Source organism: Cupressus sempervirens, chromosome 11, assembly GCF_028749045.1.
Source record: "Cupressus sempervirens isolate cs-2001-9-10 chromosome 11, ASM2874904v1, whole genome shotgun sequence".
Lineage (NCBI taxonomy): Eukaryota > Viridiplantae > Streptophyta > Pinopsida > Cupressales > Cupressaceae > Cupressus > Cupressus sempervirens.
Window position 1 is genome coordinate 42799715 of NC_143128.1, and position 13951 is coordinate 42813665.

General features: G+C 33.2%; 1 protein-coding gene across 4 annotated transcripts in view; it reads left to right on the top strand.

Moving 5' to 3' along the window:
• Window positions 1-3543: 3543 nt before the first annotated feature.
• The window catches only part of LOC149528157 (beta-galactosidase 8-like), a 62324-nt gene continuing 51916 nt past the window's right edge, over window positions 3544-13951 (top strand). For 3 of the 4 annotated variants that reach the window (XR_016358745.1, XM_089809975.1, XM_089809976.1), the window contains exons 1-9: window positions 3544-4381; window positions 4558-4653; window positions 5099-5211; window positions 6154-6220; window positions 6389-6481; window positions 6789-6932; window positions 7177-7265; window positions 7474-7579; window positions 7741-7828. Coding sequence is in view for 3 of the 4 variants with exons in the window: in XM_089809975.1 (XP_089666101.1) it covers window positions 4202-4381; window positions 4558-4653; window positions 5099-5211; window positions 6154-6220; window positions 6389-6481; window positions 6789-6932; window positions 7177-7265; window positions 7474-7579; window positions 7741-7828 (976 nt within the window). In the remaining variant the exon portion in view is untranslated. Of the gene's footprint in view, window positions 4382-4557; window positions 4654-5098; window positions 5212-5296; window positions 5456-5560; window positions 6221-6388; window positions 6482-6788; window positions 6933-7176; window positions 7266-7473; window positions 7580-7740; window positions 7829-13951 lie in introns of those variants that run through there. The other variant, XM_089809977.1, reaches the window with a different exon arrangement.

The following is a 13951-nucleotide window of genomic DNA, read 5'->3' on the forward strand; positions in this document are numbered from 1 at the left end:
AATGCAAGACTTAATAAAAAAATGGAAATGTAGACTTCATGAGAAGATATGGAAGAGGGTAAGTGACCAAATTTGGAGATCTCGTGCTGATGCCAATGCACAAATGTTGGCTTGGAAGATCCTTCATTTTAAACTTCCTATAGGGGAGAAGTTGAAATGTTTGATTATTCAACCTAACACTTGTCCATTCTACCATGGTATTGAGAACTTAAAGCATATTTTTTGGGCATGTCCATTTGCCAAGTCAAAATGGAAGGTTGTCCTCTCTCTCTCTCTCTCTCTCTCTCTCACACACACACACACACACACACACACCTATGGTTTTGGATCATGGCTTGAGCAAGAAATCTGCTATTCTAGGGCTGGGTGTTCATGATAATGTGGTTGCTAATTCCATGAGAAACACTATTCTATTTAATATTTGGAAATGTAGGTGTTTGGCTGTTTTCTCTAATCAACTAGTTCAATAGGGGATTAAAATACTAAAGTTTTACTCAGATATCTTGTTTCTAATTACTGCACTAAGTTTTCATTTACAGGGGGTTACTAAACAACAACCCAAGATTAGAAAATTGTTGGACAGTATCAAATTTCAACTTCTCAAAGTTCATAGGAAAGATTTTCTCTGTTCTACCCAACTGCAATACTACTTTAAATTTAATTTATAAACAATGTTTGGTCATGTTCGGTAGTGCTTGGTATAGGTTGTTTCTACTATCATTGTTTGCAAGTTGCCTTCTTATGTGTTCAGGCATGTGTCATCTATTTATATTTGTACGACAATCTTTGATGCCCTCGTATTTTTTTTCTCCTTGTATTATTCTTCTGCAATATATGCATTATTTCAATAATTTTTTTTTTAATAATATAACATCAAAGGGAAAGAAAATATGAGGGAATAACACACAATGGAATTAGTTATTAACATAACATAAAAGAGAAAGAACATCCTATAGAAATAGATCTCCTTGCTATAAATTATGGAAAAGGACTTTACTTCAACATAGGCACCCTTTGCATTTGCTTTGGGTAGTTTTAATCTACTTTGGGCCTTTTGGAGGGTTATACTTGAAGGTCCCTCTTTTACTTTGGCTAATGCACATCTAAAATTAGAGATTCAATTAAACCTCTTAATCTCTATCTCATATATTCATTGTTCTCCTAATTTTTATGTTATAATATTATAAAAAATGATTCATTGATAGTCAATGAAAAAATCTTTATAACACAACTTAATACACACAACTTAATACCATTTTGATTAAAATATATATTATTTTGACTAGAAACAAACATAACACAAAACATTTATAAAGAATAATAAGATTTCTGTGAGAGATAAACACATATAAAGATTCCTTGAATAATAAGATAAAAGTGTAATATATGACAAGGGTACTTAAATCCATTCAAGTTCTAGATATAAACTATTCAATAAATTAAATATTTTCTAGAATTTGTCTTATTGTTTAAAGTTATTAAATATACCTAATATAATAGTAATATACTTTATAATTATAATATTTATCAAAACTTACTACTTTTAAAACATAATTGGATAAATTGCATTAAACTTTTGAATGATTTTTTAAATTAATTATTCTACTTATTAAAATTTAATCTAATTATATATTTTACTTTAAATAAATATTAATTTATTAAATTATCACATTTAAAAAAGATAAATACCAAATATATAATCTAACATTTTTATGGACAATAGATGTTTTCTACATATAAACATATCCCATCCAAAATGATAGTCTTCACTTGAATGTTAATGTTTGACCTTGCATCAAATTTTCACGCATAAAAAAACAATGCTTATATGAGACAAAAGGGAACTGCAAAACGGCTTATCCTTGAACAAATTAGACCTCATTTCTTGCTCATTACTTTGTGTGCATCCGTAGGGGAGTGAGGATGAAATTCTTTACTCATTTCTTTGCTTTGTTTGCTTAGTTGGATCATATATATCTATATATCTTTATCTAACGAAGATAAACATAAAATTAAAAAATATAGAAAATGTTGATGTAATTTAAACATAAAATTAAAAAGTCCAGAAAAATGTTGATGTAATTTAAGTAGCAAATGAAAACAAATTTCAAGATTTGAGTCATTAAATAATGGCAAAATAATAATAATAATAATTTGTATTGAATTTTTATTGAAAAATATTTACGTGACACTTTTATAAAGTAAGGAGAAATCTATCAAATTAAAGGTTTCTTTAGTTTATGATAAAAAAGATAATAATAATTTTTAAACTATGTTTTTTGATTGGTGAAATTGATTATTATTATTAAGTTGTAGATCTTTGCCTAAACTATCTATTAATTTTAGTTTTTAAAAGTTGATTAATTAAAATCATATTGATGTTGAATTTAAAATTACAAATTTTTACCTTTTAAATTGAATAATATTTAAATATTTATTTTAGAATAGGTAAGTTTTCTTTAAAAAAAAATTGAAACACTATTTAGATGTTTAAAATATAATCTTTGAAATTAATTTTTTTATTATAGTAAATATGTTATAAATTTTCTATGATACAAGTATTTAATCTACTATTGCTATGCTAAATTATATGAATGATAATATGATGGATTCTTGTGCTTTCTTTGAGACTATTTTACCATTGTTAGACAATTTCAATTAGTTTTGACTTACATTGTAATTGTTTGGTCAAAATAGATACTAGTTATGAATTTTTCTAAAAAGTGAATAAAATGTGCTATTGACAAAACATGGTTGGTAAAATTTGTTCTTTTATATATAAAACAAAGTTAGCAAAATTTTCTATCATAAAATAATGTTAGCATATGATTATACAATACTCTCTAGTATGAAAAAATAGACTATTACATTTTAACTTTTAAAGAGCATCAAAATAATATTTAATAAAATTTATTTTATCTTGAAAAAAGAAAAATACAAGTAAGAAGAATATTTCCATTATAAATCTTTTCACCTTATAAACTAAGATAAGATATTCATTTAAAACTTCCAAAAAAACACAAATTATAGATTAAAAACAAAAAAAACTATGCATAGGTCCCTATGCATGATAGCGAGTCTAAGAATCAGCGCAAGAAAAATTATTATTTTAAGATAAAATCTAATTAATATAAAATGAAAACCTTTTACCAAATTTGAAATAAAAATAATAATAATAAATTAATATTCAGATACAATTTCCTATGAAAATCTATACGTAATTAATACAAAATATTTACCTAATTTCAATAATAACAATAACAAATTGATAAATTTGAGGTGGAATCTCGAATTGATTAATAAAAACATTTAGAGATTTGATGTAAAGGGACCTCTACCTTAATAATAACAATTTCCAAGCGGGAAACAGGAAAGGTGTAGATTCAATCCACATATCTTGGAGTGCATTCCATAGACCTCGGAGTGCATCTTTACCGTACTATCGGTGATTTCCGACAAGGAAATTTGTGCAGATTGAGATAATTATTTAGTTGCAGGGGAGCGTTCAACCGATAAAGGAATGTCTGGCAAACCGTACCACTCACTCCACAATGCCAGAAAAAGATGCCATTGTAATGTTGTGAACAGGAGTCCACATCAAAGGTCCATGTCTTGAAGCAAATTTCAATGGATATCTTAGGTTTTTGGAAGCAACTTTCAAAGGATATCTAAGGCTCATCTGTGAAATGGCGTCTAGTACTCGTCAATCGCAAAATTTGAAAGGATATCTAAGGTTCATCTGTGAAATGGCGTTTCGTACTCGTCAATCGCCACTACCTCGCACAAAACACGACACCGCCAACATCAACACTGTCAGCAAATTCACCGGATGGAGAATATCCACTTTTGAAGTTCCATTTCCCACTTTCCCACCATTACATGCACATCTGTACACTTTACTCTTACCTGCTCAACGACTATTTACCATTCCATTCATGTGGATGTACAAACATTTCAGTTGCAAGTTCTGCGCACCCAATTCATGATTTTCCATTAATCGGACATTAAAGAGGAGTTGTTTGTCCCGGGTCTAATAGTTTTAGGCACATCACGATCGATCCTTCCCTTAATTCGGCATAAAATATAGCTTTTTATTTGATTGGGCATCGGTCTGAGGTGTTGTTCGTACATGGTTTTGACCAGGACTGTGTGTTGAGTTATGGGTTTGCTTTATTGATTTTCAAGCTGTTTTTCTCCCACCATGGAAGTGCTCAAGAAGCTCATGTTAGCGCTATTATGGGCATTTTTTCTGACCAAGATTATTCAAATGCAACATGTTTCTGGTGCAAATGTTAGCTACGATAGCCGAGCTATAGTGATTGATGGAAAGAGAAGAGTTCTGGTCTCTGGTTCTATTCATTATCCTCGCAGCACGCCAGAGGTATTCGTAGTTTACTTTATTTTCCATGAGTGAAATCTGGCAAAATTTAAAATAAAACACTTGTTATTGTAAGCGAGTTTGCATCAAATAGTTAAGAAATCCATTTATTTGAATAAATTCAAGCGGGTTTTTTAAAACTGCGTTTACATCATATTGAAGTATTGTTGGTTTGGCAGATGTGGCCTGATCTTATTCAGAAATCCAAGGACGGAGGGCTGGATGTCATTGAGACTTATGTGTTTTGGAATGCCCATGAACCCGTACAAAATCAGGTGCTAATATCTCTAATTTCTTCGGAATAAATGTTTCGTCTTAGAGAAATTTCTGCGTTCTTCCACTAGGACTTTAGATTCTGTCTTATTGGGGATGTTAAATATTGATCCAAAAGATCAGATTCTGAAATGTGAGCAGAATGTTCAGCGTTTATCCAAATCCAATTTTGTGATGTGATGTGTAATATTTTGTCCCTCATGTTAAAAAACGATCCTTGCTTTCCTGGACACAGCCTGATTGCAATCTTAGTAACAGTGGAAAAAAGTTTCCAATATATACCAAGTCTTCATAAAAACATTTTAAAACATTTAAAAGATATATCCCAATCTAGGTCTTCCATAGTTTTGTTAGTAGCTTGTATAGAAAGATATATCCCAGTTGAGGTCTTCCATGGTTGTATTAATAGCATTCTGAAAACTTCATAGTTTTGGACATATTTTGCAGTACAACTTTGAGGGACGATTTGATTTGGTAAAGTTCATAAAGACAGTTCAACAGGCTGGACTGTATGCTCATCTCCGCATCGGTCCCTATGCATGTGCAGAATGGAATTATGGGTAAGTCTCTTTACCTTCTTTGCTATACCATTTCATTTTTTCTCTGTGTTTTGGTTTTACTTTAGGCTGAAATTGCCTTTGGTAGTTTAATTTTTTTTGTATGGGTGGAGTGAAGTCAAGACAAATTGCTCAGGAAATGTGGTTCGAATGTTCTGTTGCATATTTGGTGTCAACTGTTTGAAACCGAACCTTTTTCTAAGTCCATCGTCAACATATACACAGTAACCCCAATCTATGCTTCCAGGTGCTGTTTTTTCTTAAAAAAATGCATACCGAAAGCTCCTTCCTTTACGGAATCATTATAGGCTACTGAGAAATAAATTGTTAACTGCTTTCTGTTCACATGCAGGCCCTATCATGTCTAAGGGCAAGCCTTCTCCTCTCTAGGCACTCGAATACACTCACCGCAAGATCTCTATATTTAGTTTCTCTATTCATCGTTCAGTTTTTTCTGGTTTTTTAATTTGCCAGTTTTGCGCTTTTTTCTGTGGTTCATTTTTTTCACTTCTCTTCCATACATCTGCTGCAGGGCGAAGGAAATATAGTTTCTGGAAGATGACCTTCCTAAGTGCTTGTGATATAAATGATGTCCTAGATTCTTCTAGCTTATTAGATACTCAATATTTTCTATACCAAGTGCAATACATTTCGGTATGCTGATTTAGGGATTCCCTCGGTCAAGGTCTTGACAATAATAAATTCCAAGCCATCAAAGAACAATACCATTTCAGAAGCATGGATACTCATTCAAACTGTAATTTAAAAACTGAGGCAAGGGATGTCTGTTGCACACACATCTGGTGTTGTCAACTTGACTGAAATGGGCTCTGATAACTGGCACACACACATGCATACACAGTATCGACAATCCATCTAATTTAGCTAAGAAGATTTAAGAAATGATCAGTCAAATCACATTGTTGTTGATTCAATTTGATACAGAGGTTTCCCAGTTTGGTTGCACTTCATTCCTGGAATCCAGTTCCGAACGGATAATGGGCCCTTCAAGGTTCGCCACTTTCTTTTCACGTCTTCCATCATATGCAAATGATTTTATTTTGATTTCCACTCTGCGATTTAGCACTACGATAAATGCATAAAGTGAATATTTGTCAATCTATTGGGAACTAAATTGGACCACTTTCTCCCTATTACGGTTGTTTGCTTTCTTCTGTAGACTGAGATGGAGCGTTTCACCAGAAAAATTGTGGAAATGATGAAGCAGGAGAAACTCTATGCCTCCCAAGGGGGGCCTATTATCTTATCTCAGGTCATTTTTCTATCTGTATGAATATCAATTTTTATCAGTGTCTGTTTTATTTGTCTTTGTCTCTATTCAGTATTGAACATGCTTTGAAATAAAGTAAGAAAATATTATCTTGAATATTCCCATAAATTATGCAATCTCTCAGTCTGCAATTGATTCAGTGTTAGGGTTTTTTTTCTTCCAGTCGTGTTCATATAGTGAAATGTGCATGCCTGCTACATTACTTCACTAGAGAAAGCCCATAAGAGACGAGAGAGCTGCCTAGCTTTCAGTTAATAATTATCTTAGTGCAATTTATCTAATATTGTAGATAGAAAACGAGTATGGCAACGTTGCTCAACCATATGGAGAAGCAGGGAAGCGATATGTAAAATGGGCAGCATCCATGGCTGTTGGTCTAAACACGGGAGTCCCTTGGGTGATGTGTCAACAAGCAGATGCACCTAATCCAGTTGTGAGCACATGCTTAACCTCTTTGGACTGTGCTTATATCAAGCTACTTTTGCAAACATCTTGTTTGCATGTTATTGTGTTCATATTAATATCTTTTCTTGAGAGTATTCGAATCTGGCAGCTTGAATGTAGTAAAGTGCATAGGGCAAGATCATATTACATTTATGCAAAAATGTTCCGCCACAGAGTTCACTGTGAGCATTGCATGGAAATTAAATAATGTTTTTGAGCTTTTGCATTTTCAGATTAACACTTGTAATGGGTTCTATTGTGATGCGTTCACTCCAAATTCTCCAACCAAGCCTAAAATGTGGACAGAAAACTGGAGTGGCTGGTAAAATCCTTATCTTATTAGGACTTGTATTTTTAGAAGGAATCAATTAAGAAATTGTAGAATATTTCGAGGTCTTTGGGAAAGCCATCTCCAGCTGCCTGAAGTGAATAGATTTATATTTGTGTTGGTCGATTTCAAGCGTGCACGCATTGGTATTCAAACTTGTAACATATATTGTATGCATATTTATTTATCCATTCATTGGCAGGTTCCTATCATTTGGGGATCTTGTTCCTCATAGGCCTACAGAGGACCTTGCTTTCTCTGTTGCACGGTTCTACCAAAGCGGAGGCACATTTCAGAATTATTATATGGTAGGCCTGTTTCATATAGTGAATTTATATGCTTCAAGACAAGGGCTTTATTTGTAATTTCTATTGAAATAGAGATATACTCAATGTAATAACATAGTCCAGACGTGGAAAGTACCGCAGGACAAAAAAATAATTTACACACCACATTTCCGTGTTTGCAGTACCATGGTGGAACAAACCTTGGTCGCACAACAGGAGGCCCATTTATTGCTACAAGCTATGACTATGATGCTCCCATCGATGAATATGGTAAACGTTTTATCAATTCAAGGTGTTTGCGAAAAGGTTACTAGTATGTATGTATGCTTGTGTATTTTATGTTTCTTTGTTTCTGCTATTTGGACAGCAAAATTGATCTTGTTAGAATTGCCTCCGATCATGAACTTAGTCCAACTAACCAATTCAGGCTACACATCTGTTCAACTATATAACTGACGGTAGCAAAAATCTTTCTTGTGAGTAAATGAGGAAGCCAATAGAGAAAGATTTTTCCAATTAATTGGAGACGAAGTGTTTTACGTGTAGGGGGAAAAAGGGCTTGGATTAGGTAAAAAGCTTAAAAAATGTTTCAGCAAAAATGAAGGAAAAATCCCATAGGTAAAATTTTATGATCATTCCAGATAAAATTGCCAAATTACAGGTAAAAAATTGGCTCGACCAATTAAATGGAAAAAACAAATTAATCATGATAAATCAGCAATTTTTAAAACTGTCGTAAGCATGCAAATCTGGATCAAATCATAGACTAGATAATACCTAGTTGCCCAAGCTTGCTTGATTGAATAATATTATATTATGCTAGTGATATTAAGTATGATAGCTGATGATCGCGATCCAAGGGGCAATTTGGAGGAGAGCCATGGTAGCTTTCCATTTACATAACAAAAGTGGAAATGGAATTCTATTACATTGGTTCCAAACAGAAAAAGAAAAGAAAAAGAAAAAATGGAAATTTTGAAAGACTAAAATTTAATGAAAATAGAAGACTCATTTGTTATTTCTTGTTAAATATAGTGTATAAAGTAAATAAAGCAAATGTATTAAAAAAATGCATAGAATTTTAAAAATTTAATTACTTCCAACAGAAGATGGTTAACGAGGACAAACAAAGGGCATTAAGCATGGTTTACTATTTCTCTGCTATTTCTTTTGAAATCTTCATGAGTTTATAAATTAAAAAACCTTCGTTAGAGACAGGATATTTCTGTGATATTTCCATCATTCACATAATTAAATAATAAATAAATAAAATAATAATAATATAATGTTAATAATGGTATAATTATAATTTACTAACATACTATAATATACTAATATTAAATATGAGAATTAAGTATTATTATATTAAACAATAAAATATAATATTTAGATTTATAATCTAAATAGATAACAAATATATTATGTATTATGTAATAATATTAATATTAATATTATAATAAGAAATGTAATTGATACAATCTTATTAGTATAATTATATTATCAATATAATATAATTATTATTTATGAAAAGACATGACTCTAAGAAAGAAAGAAAATTATATAGAATATTGATTTTGAGAAATCATCATTTAAAAAAAAATGGAGAATAATTTTTTGTTCTGACAAAATATATAATAAATTATTTAATTCCTAGCAGGGCACATTACAATTTTCTTTTTATATTAATCAATTTTGTATGCTACGAGATTAAACTTGGAGATTTTTTAGACATCAATATTTTAGATTATATTCCATATTCAATCATTAGGGTGGAGAAGAAAAAAGAGTAGCAAATTATAGAGAATAGTTTACTAAATGTGTTCATCAATATTTTATTTTATTATTTAGTAGATTTTCCAAATATTATGTACTTCAGATTGTTTATGCTAATTTGATTATTTATTTATAGCGTATGAGATCATATTTGTTGTGTTCTTGGATATGGTTATGGCTTTCAGCCCTTTTGAAACTCCTATTTGTTTTCATTCTTTCTAATTTGGGACAATCCCTCTTCCTTTTGTCCTCTTTTCTGTTTCCGATCTCTTTGCCCTCTTCTATTTAGCAATCATAGCTTGCAATGTTCTCTAATGGTCACATTTTCTGTTGTCCTACTTCCTCTTCCTTTTCTATTTGGCAAGCTAGTGCCTGCAATTTAGTATTTTATTTCTTTTTGGATCATGCTGTGTTATTTGAAATGTTGATGTCAAAATCTCACAGTTTAATTCAAAAGCAGACAGGAAACCCTTCTCAGGGCTTAAAATCTTACTAGAGTTTTGAGGTCCCAAAGACCCAAACCCCCGCACTCCTTGGGAGTGCAACACCAATCCCAAGACACATTATGTCTCTTCTTATTCCCTTGACTATCTGACCATAAAAGGTCCCTTAAAATCCTTTCCAATTTATTATTCTGGTAATTAAGAACAATCATATAGAAGCATAGTATATTACTATATAAATATTTTGCACAAACTGTACCCTCCCAGCTAGGGAAAGTATATGTGTCTGCCATTTGAGATGTTTCTTTTCAATCTTAGCAAAGATCCACTCCAACATATCTTTCAGAGAGGTGCTAATAGCAAAAGGGATCCCAAGATATCTGACCACCTTGGATGGTCTAGCCCAACCCCACCCTTTCTTAGCAAGCCATGCAGGAGAATTCTCAGACCAACCAATCATAGTAGATTTCTGGGGGGCCACCTTAGCACTAGATACCAAGCAAAAGAATTCTAATTTTCCAAAACATTGTCAAAATTGGCCTCACTAAGCTCTCAGGGATTAAGGCAGTGTCATCAACAAATTGAGCATTGAGCAAAGTATTATTATTGGGCAATCTGATCTCCTGAACCGGTGGTCCAAGTTTAGATGCTCTGATAGTATAGTATAACGCATCAGCAGCAATAACAAATAAAGGAGCAATGAGACATCCCTGTCTTATCAACCTTTGGAGTTTAATAGGTTCAGAGAAGCATCAATTAATGTCTATAACTGAGGCGGAATCTTAAAATAATATTTCAATCTATTTACAAAAGTATGGGGGAAAGCCAAAGGCATTCGACACACCAAGCAGAAAGAACCGCTCAATTTTCTTGAAGGCCCTTCCAAATTCTCATAATATTGTTGCTACATTCTGACCATCTTCTTTAGCGCAATGCATAGCTTCCCAACTAGTAATCAGGTTTTCTAGATTGTATCCTCTCTTTTATAAATCCAGTTTGAGTGATAGAGTGGATCTTCCCTAATACACTTGCAAGTCTCCTAGCAAGGGTCTTGACAATGATCATGTAAGACAAATTCAGAAGTGTAATTGGTATCCAATTATTGACCCGTGCTTTGTCTCCCCCTTTAGGGAGGAGTTTAATCATCCCCTAATTAATGTTTTGCCCAAGTGTAACTTTCTGAAATGCCTCTATGAACTTCCATTAACTCCTGTCCAATCAACTCAATGTTTTCAATTCCTTCAATAGACAACTCCCTAGACAACATCAAAGCATCCTCATCAGAGTTTTCTAGGCATCATCTTCATACATTTCTCCATCTTAGACATATCTTCTTATTTTCATTCTTAAGTACAGAGAGACTGGTAACAGTAAAAAAATGGCTTTACTGATTGCTTCTGGATTATTGGTGAGGTCACCATCTAAAGTAATTTCCTCAATCCTTTCTCTCTTTTTTCTAATAATTTTGACGAAGTAGTTGGACCCTCTATCTCTATTCTTCAACAATTAACTCTAGGTTTGATGCTTTGCCCCTTGGTTCTGGTATGCATATTTCTGCTGGAGTCCATTTTTGTCTTAATCGGTTTCTCTTCTAAGGAGTGGTCATGTCCTCTGTGTTGAAGACAAGCTTCCACTATATTTACTGTTGGAAGTCTTAATGGGAAAGTAAAATACTGAGAGGGGGGGGTGAATCAGGATCTACAAAACTTTTAATTCCTTGAAACAAAACAAGTACATTCACCATTCAGCCATCCCATATCTAGATCATATACCATAAACTGTAATATTGAAATAGATATAAGTATGCATCACATCTCTATCAACATGAAAAAATGTAAACACATAACACATAAGATTTGGTTACCCAGAAACCCTCCAAGGTGAAGGTAAAACTAGGGTGGGGATAACACCCACAAATCTTCACTATTGTAGCAATAACGTGTGCCAGTTAAGGCTACAGTGTTTGATCATTTCTGGTGATCTACCCTATTAAATGTTTGCCTTGTTAGGAGCTTACAAGTCTTGTTCAGTCTACCTTGATGAAAGGATTTAAACTTACAGCTAAGTAAGCACTTTGATAGGAGATTTGAATAGGTTTGTTAAAACCACTTTGTTAAGAGATTTACCTTGTTCCACTTGTTAGAATGTCTCATTACCCGATCCTTCAGTTAGCACTTTATGCCAGATTACAAATCTTCTCTTTCCTTGACTGATTTGATCTCCTTATTTGATATAATCTGTTGTTCCCTTCACTACTAGGTTGCTTTGTTTGATCTTTGCTCTTGATCATCAAACATAGCCTTTCTTCATTCTATCCTTGACCTTATCGCACATATACGATCATTCTAATGATTTAGGGCTTAACTCTTCTTAAATAGACAATTGGAGAAGGTTCTAGATTAGGATCAATGATCCAGAGTTCTCCCTTTTACCGCTTAGTCCTAATTTTCTGATTCTGCCTTCCAAGGGATTGATGTCCTTTGAGAAAACGTGTAATTACCTCCTTAGTTGTCTCCACAATCCTAAAATCTTGCATTTAAATCAGCCAAAAACAATATGTCAAAATTCGTTTACTCGACACTTGAATATCCTGACGCTTGGTCATAATTGATATTCATGTTGCCCCTCGGCTTTTGTATGCTCGACAGTAACTGATTCACTCAACATATACTATCTTTGCTTTGCTTGGCATTCTCTATCTTTACTCGACATATACTATGACTTGGTCCATATTGGGGTGCTCGACAACCTTATACTTGCTTGGCTTATACTGAAATATAAACAAGTGCATAAATACTCGACCTTCATTGGGTGGCTCAGTCACAGTGATGACCGACCAACTCTGCCTAGAAAATGACTAAATGTTGGACACTAATAGGCAACATGACTTAGAGATCAACAATTTACTTTACTCTGAAGTGCCTCTTCTAGTTTATACCTATCTTTAGCATTCTTTTCCCCTACAAATTGGAACATTTTCCTCCAAAGATTAACAAGCACATTCCATTTCTCAATAGCACACATGCCTTGATCGCAAAGCTTGGAGAGACAAGTAGCCATTTTAATAACCCCAAGGGTGTCATCATATTTGAGAAAAGATGTATCGAGTTTGAACACTTTCTTCTTCCTATCAAATGTAGTATGTTGACACCCACCATTCTCAATAGTCGTAGCAATGGGAGAATGATCAGAGATAGTGACAGGGGTAGCAATGATAGGGTTATTGTTCCTATCACAGCCAAAGGAAAAAGCCAAAGCCTCCACATATATTTTATCTAATCTACAGTAAATGTGTTGCTAATAGGCTTGATTGTTACACCATGTAAACCAAATCCCTTTAGATCCATATTTTTTTCTTTCTAGGGCAACATTCAAATTGAGTCTCCTTTTACATTTAGCCCAAAAGTATTAAAATTCATTGGTCTTTCCACTCATGTTTCAGTCCACATACCTTGTCTTCCCTAGGTTCAATCATATTAAAATCACCCAAAAGGATCCACTATGCTCTAGGAAAGTTTGTGGCCAAGCAATCCCACAGTGTAGTCCAATCTTTGTAATCATTAGGGGCATATGTATTACGTATGCCCCCTTTAACCTCTTGATACTTCAAGATGATCCAATAGACTCTATTACATTGTGAAACATCATTTTGAATAGTCATATCAGCCCATCTTGGACTATCCAAAGTTGTAGATTCTCCTTCACCTTTCTAATGATCAGTGCATAAACTTCTTGCTTGGTTCCAAATGAATTTAAATATATTCTGAGCATGGTAGCTGACAGTTTTGACTTCTTGGAGACAGATAATATCTTTGTACTCGATTTTGTTGCAGCAATCCCTAACAACTAGCTTTCTATCTTTCATCTCATACCCTTAGACATTCCAACTGGCAATATTTATCTTCATTTAGGTGTATGGTAGGGGTTTGTCTGGTTCATAAAAAGCCTATTGAAACTTTATGGCATCTCCCCATTCTTTTTTGTACTAGGTTTATTAGAATTGTTCTGCAAATGCTTTTCTTTTGAACTTCCACATAAGGTGGGAACTCATAAGCTTTTGGAGCCTCTTCCATAACACTTTCATATACAACAATCTCCTTACCAATACCTTTATCCATATTTGAGAGTTCAACATTAGGACCGTGTTCCATTTGATTACTAGCCATGTTATTGCGAG